The 20,563-nt window shown below is 33.3% G+C and overlaps 4 protein-coding genes across 8 annotated transcripts; all 4 read left to right on the forward strand.

Moving 5' to 3' along the window:
* Positions 1-224: 224 nt before the first annotated feature.
* Positions 225-8,863, forward strand: LOC126718541 (uncharacterized). Of its 3 annotated transcripts, none has more exons than XM_050420801.1 (7): positions 225-815; positions 7,075-7,147; positions 7,255-7,493; positions 7,579-7,785; positions 7,913-8,002; positions 8,079-8,180; positions 8,301-8,863. In XM_050420801.1, exons 3-7 carry the CDS (start codon positions 7,473-7,475, stop codon positions 8,637-8,639), a joined length of 759 nt encoding a protein of 252 aa, XP_050276758.1. In that variant the 5' UTR covers positions 225-815; positions 7,075-7,147; positions 7,255-7,472; the 3' UTR covers positions 8,640-8,863. The 3 variants fall into 3 exon arrangements, with proteins under 3 accessions (XP_050276758.1, XP_050276760.1, XP_050276759.1); XM_050420803.1 differs by having other exon boundaries at positions 7,919-8,002; XM_050420802.1 differs by lacking the exon at positions 225-815 and having other exon boundaries at positions 6,311-7,147.
* Positions 1,072-2,829, forward strand: LOC126718542 (uncharacterized). The gene has a single exon (XM_050420804.1). It carries the CDS (start codon positions 1,690-1,692, stop codon positions 2,170-2,172), a length of 483 nt encoding a protein of 160 aa, XP_050276761.1. The 5' UTR covers positions 1,072-1,689; the 3' UTR covers positions 2,173-2,829.
* A 2,225-nt stretch (positions 8,864-11,088) lies between the features above and the next one.
* Positions 11,089-19,644, forward strand: LOC126718540 (uncharacterized). 3 transcript variants are annotated; one of them, XM_050420799.1, is made up of 7 exons: positions 11,089-11,456; positions 11,601-11,650; positions 13,614-16,188; positions 16,367-17,302; positions 17,465-17,530; positions 18,058-18,266; positions 19,108-19,644. In XM_050420799.1, the coding sequence occupies exon 3, from the start codon at positions 14,630-14,632 to the stop codon at positions 15,824-15,826; it is 1,197 nt and encodes a 398-aa protein (XP_050276756.1). In that variant the 5' UTR covers positions 11,089-11,456; positions 11,601-11,650; positions 13,614-14,629; the 3' UTR covers positions 15,827-16,188; positions 16,367-17,302; positions 17,465-17,530; positions 18,058-18,266; positions 19,108-19,644. The 3 variants fall into 2 exon arrangements, with proteins under 3 accessions (XP_050276756.1, XP_050276755.1, XP_050276757.1); XM_050420798.1 differs by having other exon boundaries at positions 17,465-18,266.
* Positions 13,624-14,616, forward strand: LOC126719839 (uncharacterized). The gene has a single exon (XM_050422351.1). The coding sequence runs from the start codon at positions 13,624-13,626 to the stop codon at positions 14,614-14,616; it is 993 nt and encodes a 330-aa protein (XP_050278308.1).
* Positions 19,645-20,563: the final 919 nt, after the last annotated feature.

Genomic DNA, 20,563 nt, shown 5'->3' on the forward strand with positions numbered 1-20,563 from the left:
AATGTTCTATTTGCAGGTGGTTGTGATTTGGGTTTTGGGTTTTTGTTTTTATTTGGGTTTAGGTATATATTATTTTATTATGTGAAAATATTATTTTAATAAGTAGAATAGGAAAATAAAAGTTGGGATGTTGGGTGTATTGTAAAATGGTATTGTATAATTGATAAAGTAGGTTTTTGGGATGGTAAAATAAGATGGGATTTAGAATCCGGATGTGGATGCTCAAAGCTCATCTCTTTTTATATTCTTATTCTTTTTATTTTTACCACTTAGAGCTATGCAAACAGCAAGAGCAAGAGGCAGATTTGCACAAAATTGGGGCGGATTTGCGCATAATCTTTTCTCATATTCCTCCTCAACACATCCCAGATGGGTTCTGTCTTTTCTATTTTTATTTATTTATTTATTTATTTTTTGCTTTTGACTGCAGTTTAGAAATATTGGAGAGAAAGGATTGTTTGTATTTGGAGGGAAAATGGGTTAGGGATGGGCCGAAAATTATATTTGGAGGGAAATTTTTTTATTTTATTTTAATTTATTTTATTTTTGCTTTTGACTGCAGTTTAGAGATGTTTGAGAGAAAGGATTGTTTGAATTTGGAGGGAAAATGGGTCAGGATTGTTTGTATTTGGAGGGAAAATGGGTCAGGGAAAATGGGAATGAAAAAAACACCTAATATAACGGATTTTGTAGTCCCATGATGAGCATGATCCCATGTCTTTCTCAGTCATTACCGCCAATTATATATTACTCATCATCTCTCTCGTTCATTCTCACATACCCGCTAAACCTGTAGATTCACTGCCGCTATTCAGGTATTTTTTTTTCTTTACTTCTGGTTAATTTTGTTCTTAGTGTTCTCAAGTTTTCAACTTATTAAAATAGGAAAATTGTTAAAAAGTGGCATAAATTTTATTACTTATTAGTTGGCCTGACAATAGCTTTTTAATCGACATCACTTGATCAACAATATTTTAAGATTTAATGTTTTATTTTATAATATTTAATTGGAAGTATCTTTGGATATTTGGTAGTTTGACCAAGTCTATAGGATATTTGGTTATTTGATCTCAGCCAGATTTCATGGCTGTGAAGTATCTCACGTTGCTATCCTAGCTTGTAGGAGTTGTGGATATTGCTTTCCTATTTTATAGTAGTTGTGGTTAATGCTAGATAAAGTGTTGTGATGTAAAGCCTATTTATAGGCTCTTTTGTTTATCAATAATATCATTCAGCTTTTATCATTCAACAAGTCCCTTTCTGCCTTTTGTTTTTTCTTTGTATCAGAGTCCTGTGGCAACACGTCCCTTTTGCTTTCTATTTTTCTTAACTCTGTATCAGTGGTATCAAAGCCAGTGAGAAAAGCACGAGAGAAAGAGTCCTCAAATAGTATTGATGGCTTCAGATTCAAACTTTGTGCAGGCGGCAATCCCACGCTTTGATGGTCACTATGACCATTGGAGTATGCTAATGGAGAATTTTCTTCGGTCCAAAGAGTATTGGCCAATTGTTGAATCTGGTATTCAAGTACCAGCACCAAATACAACCTTGTCAGATGCTCAGAAAACAGAGTTGGAAGGGAGAAAGCTCAAAGATTTAAAGGCAAAAAATTACCTTTTCTAGGCAATTGATCATCCCATCTTGGAAACAATTCTTAGCAAAGAAACTTCCAAAGATATTTGGGATTCAATGAAGAAAAAATATGAAGGCTCTGCTAGAGTGAAGCGTGCACAGCTTCAAGCCTTGAGAAGAGATTTTGAGACTCTACAAATGAAGGATGGAGAATCTGTCACCAGCTACTGTGCCAGGACTATGGAGATTAGCAACAAAATGCGTTTTCATGGTGAGAAGATGGAAGATGTCACCATTGTTGAAAAGATATTGCGTTCTCTGACACCAAAGTTTGATTATGTCGTGTGTTCCATTGAAGAATTGAAAGACATAGATGCATTTTCCCTTGATGAACTGCAGAGCTCCTTGTTGGTCCATGAACAGAAGATGAACCGAAGTTCAACTTCAGAGGAGCAAGCTTTAAAGGCTTCTATCTCTACTCATTTCTCAAACTCTAGAGGAAGGGGTAGAGGTAGAGGAAGGGGAGAACGAGGCAACAGAGATGGCAGCAGGCATTTCAAAGCCGATGATGGACAATTTCAGAGCAAAGGCAGAGGATGAGATCAACATTTTGACAAATCCAAGGTAGAGTGCTTTAGATGTCATAAATTTGGTCATTATCGTTTTGAATGTTATACTAGGCTGCCTAAAGACAAAGAAAAGGAACCGCAATTGAATTTTGCTGAAAAGAAGTGGAAACTTTGTTAATGGCTGTTCAAGCTAATCAAGAACCTGAATCTGATGTTTGGTATGTGGATACGGGCTGCAGTAACCACATGTGTGGAAGTAAGTCTTCTTTTTCTTACTTAAATGAATGCTTTCTTTCTTCAGTACGTTTTGGTGATTGTTCCACTGTGAAGGTGATGGGAAAGGGTGATATAGAGATAAGAACCAAGAATGGTTTTGTAGAAACAATTTCTAATGTCTTTTATGTTCCTGACTTGAAAAGCAATTTGTTAAGTGCTGGTCAATTGCAAGAAAAGGGTTATATTATCACTATTCAAAAGGGTGTTTGTGAGATTTATGATCCTACTAGAGGAGCCACTGCTGTTGTGCAAATGAGTTCAAACAGGTTGTTTCCATTGAAGATTACAAGTGTGCAATCTTGTTTGGTAGCTGAAGTAAAAGATTCTTCTTGGTTGTGGCATTTTCGTTATGGCCACTTAAGTTTTGGTGGATTGAAGACCCTCCAACAGAAAAATATGGTGGCAGGTCTTCCTCAGATTAGTATTCATTCTCAAGTTTGTGAGGAATGTGTTGTTGGCAAACAACATCGTTCTCAATTCTCCCAAGGGAAGTCATGGCGAGCAAAAGTAGCTTTAGAGCTAATTCATTCTGATATATGTGGCCCGATTACACCATGTTCTAATGGAGGTAAAAGATACTTAATTACCTTCATTGATGATTATACTCGAAAAACTTGGGTTTATTTTTTACAGGCAAAATCAGAAGCTTTTTGTGCATTTAAAAGCTTCAAGGCTTGTGTGGAAAATGAAACAGGAAACACCATTAAGACCCTCCGAACAGATCGTGGCGGAGAATATTGCTCAACCGAATTTGAAGTTTTTTGTGATGATCATGGCATTCGAAGAGAGTTGACAGCTGCTTATACACCTCAACAAAATGGTGTATCAGAGAGGAAAAACAGAACCATCCTCAATATGGTGAGAAGCTTGTTGACAAAAGGGAGAATTCCAAAATCTTTTTGGCTTGAAGCAGTAAATTGGAGTATTCACATCTTGAACAGAAGTTCTACATTTGCTATTCAAAATATGACACCAGAGGAAGCATGGAGCGGAAGGAAACCTGCTGTAGATCATTTCCGGATTTTTGGGTGTATTGCTTATGCCCATATTCCAGATGAGAAGAGGAAAAAGCTAGATAACAAGGGAGAAAAATGCATTTTTCTTGGTGTTAGTGATAAGTCAAAAGCTTATAAACTTGAAGTTTTTGTGATGATCATGGCATTCGAAGAGAGTTGACAGCTGCTTATACACCTCAACAAAATGGTGTATCAGAGAGGAAAAACAGAACCATCCTCAATATGGTGAGAAGCTTGTTGACAAAAGGGAGAATTCCAAAATCTTTTTGGCCTGAAGCAGTAAATTGGAGTATTCACATCTTGAACAGAAGTTCTACATTTGCTATTCAAAATATGACACCAGAGGAAGCATGGAGCGGAAGGAAACCTGCTGTAGATCATTTCCGGATTTTTGGGTGTATTGCTTATGCCCATATTCCAGATGAGAAGAGGAAAAAGCTAGATAACAAGGGAGAAAAATGCATTTTTCTTGGTGTTAGTGATAAGTCAAAAGCTTATAAACTATACAATCCTAGCACCATGAAAATTGTCATCAGCCGTGATGTGGTGTTTGATGAAGAAAGCACCTAGTCATGGAATGAAAATGGTGTTAAAGAAAGTATTTCAGCAGATTTTGATGATGAAGAGAAAGGGCAGCAGCCTATGGAGAATGAACAAGAAGAGGAAGTCACTCAAAATGTTCCAATGGTTGATCAAAGCCCACTTGTAGCTGAATCACAAAGGCCTCAACGTGTTCGAAAAAGACCAGCATGGATGCATGATTATAATGTAGCTGGAATTGATCAATCTGAAGACCCACTCACTCACTTTGCTCTATTTTCAGATTGTGATCCTACCAATTTTGAAGTGGCTGTCACAGAACCAAAATGGAGAAAGGCTATGGATGCTGAAATTACAGCCATTGAAAGAAATGATACTTGGGAGCTGACTGATCTTCCAAAAGGGCAGAAAACAATTGGTGTAAAGTGGGTTTACAAGACAAAGCTGAAGGAGAATGGTGAGGTTGACAAGCATAAGGCACGCTTGGTTGCTAAGGGCTACAAGCAAGAGTTTGGTGTTGATTATAAAGAAGTTTTTGCTCCGGTTGCAAGGCATGATACAATCAGATTGGTGATTGCTATGGCAGCTCAAAACTCATGGCCTATCTTCCAAATGGACGTGAAATCAGCATTCCTCCAAGGAGATTTGAAAGAAGAGGTATTTATCGATCAACCTCCTGGTTATATAAAACTTGGCAATGAGCATAAAGTGTATAAGTTAAAGAAATCTCTATATGGATTAAAACAAGCTCCACGGGCTTGGTATAATCGTATAGAAACTTATTTTTTGAAAGAAGGATTTCAAAAATGTCCTTATGAACATACACTTTTCATAAAAGTTGAGGATGGAGGAAAGATGCTCATTGTTTGCTTATATGTAGATGATCTAATCTATACTGGAAATAATACAGCCATATTTGAAAGCTTTAAGAAATCTATGATGGTTGAATTTGAAATGTCTGATCTTGGTATGTTGCATTACTTCCTTGGCATAGAAGTAGTGCAATCAACTAATGGGATTTTTATTTCTCAAAAGAAGTATGTGCAAGATGTTTTGGATAGGTTTCAGATGAAGGATTGCAATCCTGTAAGCACTCCAACTGAGTTTGGCTTGAAGCTAAACAAAGATCATGAAGGGAAGAAGGTGGACAGTACACTTTACAAGCAAATTGTTGGTAGTTTGATGTATTTAACTGCAACAAGGCCAGACATAATGTATTTTGTGAGTTTAATAAGTAGATATATGGAGAATCCAACAGAAATACACTTGTTAGCTGTCAAGAGAATCCTTCGTTACTTGCAAGGAACTAGAGATTTTGGGCTGTTCTACAAGAAGGGTGAAAAGTCAGACTTGTTTGGGTTTACTGACAGTGATTATGCAGGAGATCAAGATGATAGAAGGAGCACTTCGGACTATGTTTTCATGTTAGGAACAAGAGCTGTTTCATGGTCATCAAAGAAGCAGCCAATCGTCACATTGTCAACCACTGAAGCTGAATTTGTTGCAGCAACAGCTTGTGCTTGTCAAGCTATTTGGCTGAAGAAGATACTTGAAGAATTGCAGTTCAAAGAAGATGAACCTACTCTTATTTACTGTGACAACAGCTCAGCAATAAAGCTCTCAAAGAATCCTGTTCTACATGGTCGAAGCAAGCATATAGATGTGAAGTATCATTTCTTGAGGGATCTCACGAATGATGGAGTTATTAATCTGGTTTACTGCAGAAGTGAAGACCAGGTTGCAGATATTCAGACCAAGCCTCTCAAGTTGGCTACATTTGTGAAGCTACGTGGTCTACTTGGATTGTGTTCACATTCTGCCACAAAGGAAGACTTTGTAGAGGGTTGATTTTTTCCTTTTAAACTGATTTCTGCAGATTTCAGTTTAAGGGAGGGTGTTAAGATTTAATGTTTTATTTTATAATATTTAATTGGAAGTATCTTTGGATATTTGGTAGTTTGACCAAGTCTATAGGATATTTGGTTATTTGATCTCAGCCAGATTTCATGGCTGTGAAGTGTCTCATGTTGCTATCTTAGCTTGTAGGAGTTGTGGATAGTGCTTTCCTATTTTATAGTAGTTGTGGTTAATGCTAGATAAAGTGTTGTGATGTAAAGCCTATTTATAGGCTCTTTTTTTTATCAATAATATCATTCAGCTTTTATCATTCAACAAGTCCCTTTCTGCCTTTTGTTTTTTCTTTGTATCAGAGTCCTGTGCCAACACGTCCCTTTTGCTTTCTATTTTTCTTAACTCTGTATCACAATATAATATAATATCCAAATTCTAAAATTTACTTTTTATTCTTACCTTAATTTATTTTCATTTTATCCAATTATAGTTGTTTTCATGAGTCGTCATGGTCAAAACTGATTGGTTCAAAATTGATCCTTCGGTGGGTTGGGGATAGTTCAATATTTATAGTCAACTGCACGTAGAAAATAGATTTATTTAAATGTGGACATTTGGGATTTTTTTTCTTTTTTTCTTTTTCCTTCAAATGGGGTTCTAAAGTAATCTTTTGTTTATGGTGATAAATGATGATACCAAAAATGTTAATTGTTTGAACTTTTATTTAGTTGGCTCAATAATTAAAGAAAAATTGTGTCTAGTTCCTTTTCATGGGGATGGAAGAAGTTCACTGGTAAAAGTTCTTTGGTCACTAACAATCTTCTCTCAACAGATATGGAAAGCATTTTGTTTTTTGGTTTTTGTTTATCTTATAACTGAAAAAAAAAAGAGTAGAAGGAAATGATTAGAGTGACTTTTTTTTATCTAGATGTTGTCATTGTAGTATCCTACTAGCTTTGTGAATTCTAATCCTTACTTCACCTAAGATTTTCTTTTGGGAAATTAAGTTCCATCACCTAAGAAATAACCAGAGACTCTTTTGTTTGGATGTCCATGTTGTGTATCCATTTAAATTCTTTTTCTTTAAGTCCACCATGAATGATTTGTTTTTTAGATAAGTGATATTTCGTTTGTGTTAATGGTTTTTCATTTACTTTAAATTCTTTTACTTTATTTTCTTTACAATGATTGTTTTTCTTTGTCAATTATATTATTTGTTGGCTTCCTCTCTCTCTGTCAATATATATTAGTTTTTGGCCCCCCTAAGAAGAATGTCTCCACCTGATGGACCATCACATGAGATGGTTGTCCCTACTGCATCTAGTTAGTGCAAGTTTAATCTTTCATGTAGTTGTCTTTGTTACTATAGAATTTGTATAAGTAATGTTGCCAAAATGTTACTGACTATGCTATCTTATTTTTCCTAATAGTTAATATGCCCAACAAACGGAAAAGAGGTAGAAATCTATGCACCAAGTTTAAAAAATTGAGGGAAAATGGACTCGTTCCGACAACCATCCCTCCAGGGGCCAAAGGACCTGTGGGCGAAAATGCTGGTGTGTTTACAAGAAGGGTGGGCTTCATCGTTCGTGAACATGCGAACCTTAGCTATGAATCTTGGTCTAAGGCCCCATAAGAACACCGACAAATGTTGAAGAATCGTTTGGTGGTAAGTTGTTACTACAAAGGCTATGGTATTTAAAATTTGTGTAAAAAAATGAATGATAATTGTTTTTTTAATTATTATGTTTTAGGCTGATTTCACGTTGGACTCAAATCGTGTTGAGGATAAGATGTGTATGGAGATTTCATTGTCAAGTTGCTATAATAATGTTCGGAGTAACTATTACAAGGAGTACTTGCCATTTAGTAAGGAGGACGTGAGGGCCAATGTTCCACCAGATTTGACACAGGATAAATGGGATGCTTTATGTGATCTATATGAAACAACCTCATGGAAGGTAAATTTTGTTCATACTAGAATGTTAATAATTTTCAACACAAGTATATTTTCATATATTTTTTGTTATGATTGTTAATTCTCTTCGTTTTAATTATCTTTTTTCTTTTTTATCTAATACTTGTTAGAAAAAGTCTGACCGGAATAAGGAGAACAGAGGAAAGAACAAAACTGGTCACACTTGTGGATCCAAATCATTTATTGCTTACTATGAAGAGGTTGCAACAATTTAATTCATTATTATTTATAATAATGCTAGTGTATACATGTTAATTTTATCTTTATTATGTGCAGAAAAAACAAGGTGGTAAAGAGATTGGAAAAGTGGATTTTTATAAGATGACCCGCACAAAGAAAGATGGTTCTTTTGTGACTACTACCAGTGAAGAAAATTACGTAATTAATATTCCAATTTGTATTCATATATATCAAAGTTTGATTTCATATAGATAATTTATAGAGTAAATCTTGAAATAATTGCATAAATTATTTAGTAAAATTTTGTAACTTGTGCATAATCTAATGATAGAAAAAGTAGCTGATGAAGAGAACCAAAGCACTGAGGAGGAAATTTTTACAGAAGTGCTAGGGACAAGGCGAGGCTTTGTAAGAGGGATGAGAAAATTTGTGATTCCGACCCCAACCCCTTCTTCTCATTTGCGATATGAGACAAGCATGAATATGGAGTTGGAAACCTGCAAGCAAGATTTGTCCAATACGATGCTGAAACTGTCTGATGCGGAGCAAAAACAGGGTGAGTCGGATCAAAAACTTGCTGAAACAAATGGCACAGTTGCAGAGTCAGGTAGAGGAACAACATCAGCAACTAGCTATACTGATGGCAAGGTTTGGTAGCTAGTCTATAAGGTGGTTAGTTTATTAGTATTTGAGACTTTGTTATTACTTTATGAAGACTTTGTTATTACTTTATGAAGACTTTGTTATTACTAGTTGAAGAACTTGTTATTACTTTATTAGTATTTGAGACAATAGATTGGAATTAAAATTATGTATGTGATATTGAACTTGGGAATTGTTTTTCCTTATTAGTAGTTATTGCCTTTATTCCTTTGATGGTTTCCCAGGTCTCTCCATTTTTTATCACTATCATTTACCGTTTTTGTTTTTTGTTGGTATGCTCCAATTAAGTTATATCTTTTAACTTTTCAAAAACCGGTGCCTAAATTTTCAGTGGTGGAAGTTGTAGGTTTGGAAAATCAATTAGGAAATGATAGTGGGGATTTCATTTATTTATTCTATTTACTTAATTGTACTGCTAATTGAATGTGTCAGGTTTATGAACTGGTTTATGGATCGTTTACCGTTCCTGTGATGTAATAGTTTAGGAAAAATAAGTTATCTTCAGTTTGAGCTTTCACTTTTGCGTCTTAGTTTACAAGGAAAAAGTATTTTGTAGATATGAGAAGTGGAGTTGAGAGGTTTTTGAAAGGGATTTTTGCATGGAAAAAGATCACAATCATTTTAAGTGCCATCCCTAAATTATAGGGAGTGTTAATGTTCATCAGAACTGACTCACATACATAACTATAAGAAATTAGGATTTGACTTTTGGAGACAAAATTAAGAACTGACTCACGTACATAACTATAACAATGCAACTTGTTCAAAAATTCTTTTTACAATAAACGCATGAAGAAATCATCAAGGGAAAGGAAAAGGAAAAGGAAAATTAAATTGCCGTATAAATTATCTACTAAGTATATAAAAAGAGCAAATGTCTCTAGCTATAGGTGAGAAAGAAAAACTTTTAATATTAAAAAAAGTTATGTCTACAGAATTTTCACAATAAATCTCTTAAGTAGCAAGTTATTATTTACTATTATTGGCGAGAAAAAAAAAATTTAATGGTGGGTTCAAATTAGAATCATTAATAACTTTTCGCTAAAAATTTGCTGAAAAAGTATTGTAAATATATTATAGACGTAACACTTATTATTTAATACTATTACCTAAAACCTTTAAAATAAGGAGAATTGATGAGCATTTTTTTTTTCCCCTTCAAGAATGCAGTTTGGATTGAGTTTGTATTCATTTTTTTTTTTAATGATTTTATATGTTTACTTTGTACCTCTATAATGTAAGCTTATGGTGTAAAATTTAGACACAAAAAATAACAAATATTAAACATATTTGTAAAACAATGGTAAATATTGTACAAGTTTTGCCAATGTGTACAACATTTGCCAATTTTTGTATGTCTACAATATAAATTTTCATTGCAAGTACAATGCAAATATAGAGATATTGTGTAAATATTGTAACACGTGTCAATTCTTTTTCGGTCAAACTAAAATAAAATAATAAAATATCAAACCAAGAACTAGCATAATTAAAAATAAAGGTACTGTATTGTGTATTGTGAAAATGTCGTGACATTTTGTTGTTATCACAATATTTTTATAATTCTTGAGACTTAAGTTCCTTATAAGTCAAAATAATCTAATAAAATATTAGATTAGATTGTGTTCCTAGATTTTTTTTCTTTTCTTTTCTTCATTTAGTCAAATTTAATTAGCCAAAATTCACATTTTCAAGCACATTTTTCTTGGGTTATTTTTTTTTTTGCACACCGTTTATAATTTAAAGTAATAAAATAAAATAAAAAGACAGTTTTGCACCAAAAGAAAATTAAGTTTGGGGTAATTTTATTACTCCCTCAACTTTAAAACTGAGGAAATACCCCTAACTATTATCCTCTTAGTTAAATCATTTTGAAATCTTATAATTTTTAAAATATTTTATGGTAGAATATCTAAAATAATCTTACAAAATTTTAATATCCCAAAATATTTTTTATGTATTTTGAGTTTTTTTGTGGTAGTCATTGCTTGAAAAGTTGGAATAGTGATATGTACAACACATACCGTGTCACCCAAATTAATTGATGGGAAAAGAGTAAAACGTGCCCCCCAAATTAATTGATAGAAAAAGAGTAAAAATGGTGAAGTATACTTAAAATAAAGCCATCTGCCATCTCTACTATGTAGGCTAGTCTAGGCTTTGACATAACTTTCAACTAAACTAGACTTGGCCTGCCACAGCTTTTTAATTTTTTATTTATTTCCTTTAGTCATGACTTTTATTTGTGGCAGTGTTTAGCCTGCTTCTTGTCCTGCAGTAGGTGGATAGGCTTTTTTAATTTTTTTTTTGTGCTCTTGCCATTTTTTAATATATCAATTCTATCTTTTTCGGTAAAAAAAAAAACTGAACTAGACCAGGCTTTATTTATGTGCACTAGGCTTTATTGATGTGGACGTGGTTTTCAATTAAATTAGACTAGGCTTTATGTATGTGGTCGTGTAGGCCGACAGGGTCTCAGAATGCTTCCACATCTCTAAGCCAAACCAAAAACCAATGCAACTATCTAACCTACACGCTCTGGGTGTTCGTCTTCCTCTTCTCAAATTTTTTACACAGACTACACCCTTTCCAGATCTTCTTAAATCTCAATTCTACAGCTTTTAATTTCCACAGATTTCCAATCCCACCCCTCAGATTCAATTCCCATTTTAATTTCAATTTCTAGGGTTTCACTAATCACACCGGTGAGTGAATGCAAAAAAGAAAAGAAAAGAAAACCTTCCTCTTCCATCACTGTTTGAACAAGTTCGAAATATCCATTCAACTGTCATAGACTCCAGCGCCGATCAGGTACACTCTCAATGTTGAACAGTTTGGTCTATTTATTTCCTTCAACTTCTTTGCCTTCAACCCTTGAATTAGTAATTGGGAAACATAATTGAGCATTGAGAGTGTTTTTTTTTTTTTTTTTTTTTTTTCTGTTGTATTTTGCAGGTTAGCGATTTGGGAAACGTAATTGGGTTGCCGCTACAAAGCGTGTAAAGGTTAGATATTCGTATTGTTTTTATCTCTATAGTTATTTTGTGGTTGAAGGGATTTCAATTACCCTAGTTGGACTGTCTTATATTTATTATTGCTTTCGATTTTGTTTCTGAAATATTGTCAAATATTTTGATATTTGTTTGTTTCTAATCCTAAAATTAACATAAAGTAGACCTAAAATAGTTTATTTTGGAGATGACTCGCTCATTATTGAAGATGACTTGCTCATTATTTCCCACACATTTTACCCCTCTTACGTTTCGTTTGCTTCAATTGTTTACAATATGTTGTCTTTTATGGATGAATTTCGTCATGTTCATATCTCCCATGTAGGTAAACAATACAATTGCTCAACTAATTTGTTAGCTAAAAATGTTTTAGTCATTGATGATTTTTTTTTCTTTTTTTTTTGTTTGAATTGAAGATAATCCTTATTTTCTAAAATAAGCTATTCTCTATGACGTAATAATTGTTTTTCATATTGAATAAGGTTTGATATAATCTTATATAAAAAGAATTGATAGATAATTGTGAAATTGATTTGGACTCTAAACATCATTTCCATTGACGCAGATATCACAATCTATTACTTCTATAATTGAAAATATATATATATATATATATATAAAAAAAAAAAAAAGTAAAGAAGACAAGTTATTCTTTCTTTTTTATACTAATTTAGAAGCCATACAAGACTTTTTTTGGATGAACAAGAAGCCATAGAAGATAAAAGTCTCATGCACAGTTTTGAATATGAAATTTGTCCTATATTTAGACTTATTAATTTTTTAATAGGAGTAATATTCTTCCTTGTTTTTTTAGAGGAGAATTATTCTTCCTTGTTAGTTGGGGAGGTTGTGTGGAGTCTTGAAACGGGTAGGCATTCAAATTGACATTTACATTTTTATTATAATTTTTTTGTGGGGGTGGGGAGTCATATGTTGCGCAGAGCTTTTTACATGCAACGATGGATACAATTTAGTTGAAGCGATCTATTGATCTGGCTTCTGGCCCACCCAAAATACTTTTGTTTGGTTGCTAATGCCTTTTATCTTTCATTGTTAATAAATCTAGTTCACTGGTTCCGTTTCAGTTCAAATAATGATTATTAATAATGTCAAAATAATGATAAATTAAATTTATTCATCTTACCAACCTTTTGGGATAGGTAGATTTGAGCCTTGAGTCCAGACCTCTCGTTGGTATAAAAGGAAAAAAGGGAGAAATATTTCAACTTTAATGCCTATGAAGTAATGATTTTATTCCTCAATAATTACAATGCCGACGGTCTAATAATTTTTTAAATATTGAAATTAAAAATTAAAATATTTACTCTTTTTTTTAGAAAATAAAATATTCACTTTTTTAATATCAGTTCTTAGATTAATAAAAATTTTAATCTTTTACTTTTTACCTTCTTAACTTTTTTTTCTATACATTTTCATTGTGCAATAGTTATTTATTTGGTACACAGTTTTGGAGATTGAACCTCCTATTTACTAATTTTGACTAATTTTTGAATTTTTTCAGTTTTAGGGTAATCATTGGTTTGGTATAGTTATAGCTAAACTAGTTGAATCAACTGATCAGGTCTGGTTTTGAAACTATGGCTGTCACCATGAAATTTTATAAATTTAGTATGTACAATGTACATATTCATTATAATTATTATTTTTACTTATCAAAAAAATATTAATTTGTTTTTGAGGCACTTGTAGTCTTGTACAATGAATTGATCGGATTAGTTGAAAATAGTCTATTATGATTATTGTTGTTTCAATAACAAGCAATTTTTTTTATATTTTTTAATTGATTTTATTTCTGAAGAAAATTGGGTTATACTTGGTAAGTAGTTCACTTCTTTTATATTTATGAATTATGATAGAGACATCATAATAGAGAACTTGTTTAACTCATCGACCCACTTCATTTCCAATAAGAATGTGTTTGTTGAAATTATGATAGGGACATCAAGATGGATAAAAGTTGGATGCATGAAACTGATAGAACTAGTACACGATATAGTGAAGGTGTTAAACAGTTCATTAACATGGCACGTGGTCATGCGGATCGAGTTGGTAGGATTAATTGTCCATGTCGTAAATGCACAAATCGATATTATCAACATATAGACGCGGTGGAGACTCATTTAATTTTGAATAGATTTGATTTGAATTACACTGAATGGATATTTCATGGGGAAGAAGATCCGTTTTATAAACATGTGCAAGTTGAGCATAATGATAATAATTCACAAGCAGAAGACATTGATGACGTTGGAGAAATGTTAGATGACATTTATAGGGGGACATTTCCAGATGCAAATATAGGTGAATCCTCCACTTCTCCAGGTCCATCAAACAATGATCACAAAACAAGACTTTTTGATCAGTTGTGGGAAGATGCCCAATGTGAGCTTTATCCAGGTTGTAAAAAGTTTTCTAAACTCTCTTTTTGTATGAAGCTGCTTCATATAAAGACACTTTGCAATTGGAGTGATAAGTCGTTTGATTTGATGATTGACTTGATAAAGCAGGCACTCCCAGATGGGGAGTCATTGCCAAAATTGTATTATGAAGCGAAGCAGTTTAGGCGAGACTTGGGTTTTAGCTATGAGTTGATATATGTATGCAAAAATGTCTGTACACTTTTTTGGAAGGAACATGCTGATAAAGAAGAATGCCCAAAATGTCATACTTCAAGATGGAAAGAGGACAATGGTAAAGGTAAAAAAATTCCTTGGAAGGTCTTAAGGTATTTTCCAATTAAACCAAGGTTGCAGCAATTGTTTATGTCGAAAGATATAGCTAAAGACATGAGGTGGCACAAAGATGAGCGACTTGAAGATGGAGATTACCTTAGACATCCTGCCGATTCAATAGTGTGGAAAGAGTTTGATAAAAAAACATGCTTGGTTTGCTGCAGATTCCCGCAATGTGCGACTTGGTTTAGCAAGCGATGGGTTTAATCCATTTGGTAACATGAGTACATCATATAGCATGTGGCCAGTAGTACTTATGCCGTATAATTTACCTCCATGGAGGTGTATGAAGGATCCATATATGATTTTGTCCTTACTTATTCCTGGACGTAAGGCACCTGGAAACAAAATTGATGTGTACTTGCAGCCGTTGGTGGATGATTTAAAAGAATTATGGAATGAAGGCATCAAGACGTATGACGCATCAAAGCAACATTCATTTAAGTTGCATGCAGCGTTATTATGGACTATAAATGATTTTCCTGCATATGCGAACTTATCTGGGTGGTCTACCAAGGGAAAGTTAGCATGTCCCATATGTAACGAGAATACAGAGTCGAGTTATTTGAAGTCTAGCCACAAATTGTGTTACATGGGTCATCATCGATTCTTACCTCAGGAGCATAATTGGCGCCAGAAAAAAGAATTTTTTGATGGAACTGAAGAGCATAGGATAGCTCCTAATGAATTATCAGGAGATCAACTGTTACAACAACTATTGAATGTTCCAAAAGTGCAATTTGGAGATGATGAAGCTACAAGAAAAAGAAAGCGCACGAAGATCGAGTTGAATTGGACAAAGAAAAGTATTTTTTTTGAGTTACCTTATTGGTCAACACTGAAACTGAGACATAACTTAGATGTCATGCATATTGAGAAGAATATATGTGACAGTGTCTTAGGTACACTGATGTATGATAGTGGAAAAGGGAAAAATAAAGACGCTTCTAAAGCACGAAAGGATTTAGAAGATATGGGCATACGTAAAGATTTACACTTACAGAAAATTGGTACATCTACAAAAATGTCACAAGCAAAGTATACATTGACAAAAGCTGAGAATACAAGATTCTGTGATTGGCTAAAAAATGTAAAGTTTCCTGATGGGTATGCATCTAACATTAGTAGATGTGTGAACACCAATGAGGGTACGATTTCAGGAATGAAAAGTCATGATCTTCATGTACTCTTACAACGATTACTTCCTGTTGCAATTCGTGGATATTTCAATGATAATATACGTACAACATTGACTGAATTGTGTTTATTTTTTAAGGACTTGTGTTCACGAACATTGAAGTTAGATGTCTTAAATCAAATGAAGGAAGACATTGTTGTGATTTTATGCAAAATGGAAATGATATTTCCACCTGCTTTTTTCGATATAATGGTACATCTAGCTCTTCATTTACCTTGAGAGGCAGAGCTTGCAGGTCCTGTTCAATTTCGTTGGATGTATCCAATTGAAAGGTTTCTTGGTAAATTAAAGCGATTTGTACGAAACAGAGCACGTCCAGAAGGGTCAATTGCTGAGGGATATTTATCTATTGAATGTTTGACATTTTGCTCCATGTATCTTCGTGAGATTGAGACAGTATGGAGTTGTGAGGAGCGAAATAGCGATAGGTGCCAGGGGGAAAGGGATGTAAGCTTGTCTGTTTTTTCACAACCAGTACGTCCTTTAGGAGCAGCAAAATATGTAAGACTTGATGATATGCATCTCACACGGGCTCGATGGTATGTGCTTAGCAATTGCTCAGAAATTTATTCGTACAAAACGTAAGTGTTTCATTGATTTTTTTTTTTCAATTTACATATTACTTAGAAATAAAATGAAGTGTTTATATGTTTTTATTATGTAGTAAGTGTTATCTGAAGATCTATTGATTTTTTTTTAAAGAAAATTTTCATGTTACTTGAACATAAAATGAAGTGTTTTTACGTATTTATAATGTAGTGAGCATTATTTGAAGATCCAGGGAGAAGGCATCATTGACATTGATCATAAACATGAAGTTGAATTCGAAAATTGGTTTAAAGATCATATATGTGGGAGTAATGCAACAAATGTGTCAAAAGAATTATATAGTCTTGCATGCGGATCTGATGCTCTAGTTGCAGTTTACCAAGGTTGCATTGTGAATGGTGTTAGGTTCCACACAAAAGACCGTGAACATACTCGTCGTACTCAAAATAGCGGTGTCTTTGTTTCGGGTGAAGATGGTGGAACAAAAACTAACTATTATGGTGAGTTGAGGAATGTTTTGGAGCTAACCTATATGGGCAATAATCGTGTATATTTATTTGAGTGTGATTGGTGGGACACTAGGGATGGAACAGGAATGCAAAGGGATGAGCATTGTACAAGTGTGAATACATCTCGTACATGGTATCATTCTGACCCATTTATCCTAGCATGCCAAGCTTCACAAGTTTTTTACTTGAATGATACCAAATTGGGTAGTAGTTGGCGAGTGGTGCAACATATGACGCATAGAAACATGTATGATATTCCTACAGACACAGAGAAAGTGCATGAAGAAAATGAAGAAGATAATGGTAATGCGGTATACCAAGAAAGTGAATGCATTGGGGTTAATGCAACTGTTCAACAAGAAAATGATGAAGACTTAACTTTATTACATAGAGATGGTGTGCCAGCAATAGATTTGGAGGACTTCATACCTGTTGATGATGTATATGTGTAACTTGATGAAAGTATGTTCATCAATGATGATTTGTCTAATGAGGAATGGGATACAGATTCCAACAATGAAGAAGAAACATATAGTGATGACGATGTTTCAAGCTCAGATCAGGAAAAAGATTTATCTAGCAATGATGAATCTATTGGAGATTTTAGGGATGAAGATTAAGTTGAGTTTTGATGCAGGTTAAGTTTTGTTAAATACATAAAGCTTTCATATCTTCTCAGCTATGGTATTTTTGAAAAATAAAAATGTTAAAATTTTACTTGGATGTTAAAACTATTTTGTACACATTTTTTTCATCTACTTTAGTTCACCTTTATATTGGTTTATTCTTTTTATTTCAGGTTAAAATGTCTCATACCTTGGGCTACTGATGATGTTAAGGGGAGATACTTTTCATTGCAAAATTGGTTGTATATCTTCTTAAGGAATTTGTCATTATTTTATTATTATTAGAGAGAGTAGATTTGAATTTAAATTATGTATGTGATATAAAACTTGTGTATTGTTTTTCCTTATTAGTAGTTATTGTTTGAGTAGTTGTTATGCCTATATGAGTATTTGTGATTCAAAATTTGTGATGTGTGGAAATATGGTTTATTAAAGTCGGATTATTATGGTAGCAACCTAATTGTCCTTATCATGAGTTCATCTTTTTTGGCCCAATTTAGAACTCCTGTTTATAACATGCAAATAACACCTTGGCTTCTACATCATGGCAATCCATTTAGCTAAATCTAATTCACAAATGGCCAGCGTGTGATCCTTGTAATAGATCCAGCTGCTTGACCCACTCATACTATGAAACTTCCTGATTTATTTGCAAAATATACTGCACATTTGTCTGGTATTAAAGCATATTGTTTATGTGTCATTTTACATTTTAACAAGTGCTTGCACTTTTGGAACTCATTGGTATGTTTGTTTGTTTGGATAGGAGATTGAGAATGAGAAACTTAAGTTGGAACATGTTTAGCTTTCAGAGGAGAATAGTGGGTTATGTGTGTAGAATAAAAAATTGGCTGAAGAGGCTTTTTTAAGCAAAAGAACTAGCTTCTGCTGTTGTTGTGGAGTTGAACAATTTGGCTGGTGAAGTGTTAAAGCCCTCCAATATTTCGGTTTCGGGTCTTATAGTCTTCAAAGGCTGTGAGTAGTCTCCCTTTCTTCTCCTTTCTTTTGTGTTTTCTTCTATAATTCAATGTTATTGTAAATTATTCCATATAAATCTAAAATTTTAAAGGTGTCATCAGATGCCATTTTCTTGTAAAACCATGAAGAAGCCTGGCATATTCTAGTTTATTAGGAAGCTTGCCTTTTAATTCTATCTTGCTCCTAATTTTCTTACACTTACAAATTAAACATCGCATCCAAATTTCTATTTCTCATTTTTTATTTGTAAAAGTGAAAAAAATTTGCATTCATTCAAACTAATATAGGTATGCTTAAACGTTAACTAATGTTGTGATTAAGTTTCACTCAAAATATATGTGAGTTGCTTTTCATGTATTGTATTTTTCTCTTAGCATTTGAAAGTACACCTGCACTGCAAACCTGTGGTATAAAGTAAACCATGAACTTACCCCTAATCTTTCCAACAAAGAATATTCACCCCGCCCTGCCTTCCCTAAATGTAGCATTTTGAATAGTAAAGTTAAAAAATTAGAACCTTCTTGAATTAATCTTTCTGGAGGGAAAAAATGAATCATTTAAAAAAAGCAAAGAAAATCTTAGTATATTTTTAGCTTTTGAGGTATATTTTTGACCATTTATCATTTTCACTTTATTGTTAAATTCCCAAAGTGGGACTCTCAATTTGGAGAGGGAGTATAAAAATCTGCATAGACCCATTATCTCATCTTTCTAAAAATTAAAATCTTTTTAAGTTAATGCTTGAGATAGTTTTTTTGTGGAAGGGTTAGAGGTAACGCATGTGCTTAATTTTATACACCTTTTGGTTATAACTCTTTATCTTATACTTGTTTTGAAGGTTATGCTGAAAGTACCAATGGTAGTTTGTCTTGAAGGCACAAACGTGATTAGAAAAGAGCACGACTTCACTCTTTTGTTCAACTTCTAAGTCCAAGGCATTTACCAGACACTATGTGAAAGAAACAAAGTTTTTATTTTTATTTTTTATAGAAGAAGAAACTAAACTCAAAGTTTGACACTTCAACTCTGAGGAGTGTCAAAGTTCTCATCTTTCCTGGTTGTGTTAAATTGAGGTACTTTTGATGATCTCTCTTCATTTTACCTTCTGGGTATTCCTTAATTTTTGTAAACAAGTTGTGGGTATCTTTGAAAATTAGCAGCTGTTTCATGGTTTAGTTGTGGGTCTCTGTGTCTTAGAGTTTCATGGGTTTTGAATGATTTTTGGAGTTTTTGTGTGTTTTGGGTGTAACTGATTGGTGAATTGTAAAAAGGGTCTTAATTTAATTTGAGTTATGGAGTACTTTTTAAAAGGAGACTAGTTTGGAAATACTGAGAAAATTGGATATGGAATTTTAGCGATTACTTTTCTTTTCTTTTTCTTCTTTTTCTTGTTCCTTGTTGGCTCTTGTTTTGTGTTTTGTTCATTGCAACAAGTTTTAGCTTGATTGCATATCTTCATGAGAAATTCGTTATCCTTTGATTAGTATTTGAGTGAATAGATTGGAGCTTTTATTATGAATGTGATATTGAACTTGGGTATTATTTTCCCTTATTAGTAGTTATTGATTTAGCAGTTGTTATGCTTCTATGAGTATTTGTGATTGAAAAGTTTTTATGTTCATAGGATTGTGCTTTGTTATTACCTAACAGGTACCATTGTAAAATTCAGAATGTAAATTTTAGAGAAAAATTAAAAAAAAAAAATGTTAAATATTATTAGCGATGACAATTTCATCGCTAATATTTTATCATATCATTAGTGACGACAAACAATATCATCGCTAATATGCAATTTTTAATGATGACATGTTTGTGGTCACTTATATATTGTTATCTATGACGACAAACAATATCATCGCTAATATGCAATTTTTAGTGATGACATGTTTGTGGTCACTTATATTTTGTTATCTGTGACGACAACAAGCGTCGTCGCTAGTAATGATATATCAATGACCATAAACATGTCGTCATTAATAATAATCTATTAGTGACGACAAAAAAATTTGTCACTACTAATGAGATAGTAGCGATGACATTTCGTCTTGGGGTCTCGAGTTATTTATGACGACAACTGTTATTATTAGCGACAACTTTGTTGTCGTTAACAGTATTGTATTTGCAATGACATTAATATCGTCGCTAAAAAACTTTTTTGTAACCAAATTCGTTTAACGAAAATTAGCGACGACATTTTTCGTCGCCAATATAATTAGTGACGATATTCAAAGCATTAGCGACGACTATATGCCATCGCTAAAGACCAAATTTCTTGTAGTGGTTGTGTGCTAACT

The sequence above is a fragment of the Quercus robur genome, chromosome 3, assembly GCF_932294415.1.
Source record: "Quercus robur chromosome 3, dhQueRobu3.1, whole genome shotgun sequence".
Lineage (NCBI taxonomy): Eukaryota > Viridiplantae > Streptophyta > Magnoliopsida > Fagales > Fagaceae > Quercus > Quercus robur.

What these genes read in the sequence shown, in the direction of transcription:
- LOC126718542 (XM_050420804.1), top strand. Translation starts at nt 1,690, where the DNA reads ATGAAGAAAAAATATGAAGGCTCTGCTAGAGTGAAGCGTGCACAGCTT.
- LOC126718541 (XM_050420801.1), top strand. Translation starts at nt 7,473, where the DNA reads ATGTTGAAGAATCGTTTGGTG. An exon ending in ATGAAACAACCTCATGGAAG is followed by an intron (nt 7,786 to 7,912) that starts GTAAATTTTGTT and finishes AATACTTGTTAG; the next exon opens with AAAAAGTCTGACCGGAATAA. An exon ending in CTACCAGTGAAGAAAATTAC is followed by an intron (nt 8,181 to 8,300) that starts GTAATTAATATT and finishes TAACTTGTGCAT; the next exon opens with AATCTAATGATAGAAAAAGT.
- LOC126719839 (XM_050422351.1), top strand. Translation starts at nt 13,624, where the DNA reads ATGGATAAAAGTTGGATGCATGAAACTGATAGAACTAGTACACGATAT.
- LOC126718540 (XM_050420798.1), top strand. Translation starts at nt 14,630, where the DNA reads ATGAGTACATCATATAGCATGTGGCCAGTAGTACTTATGCCGTATAAT.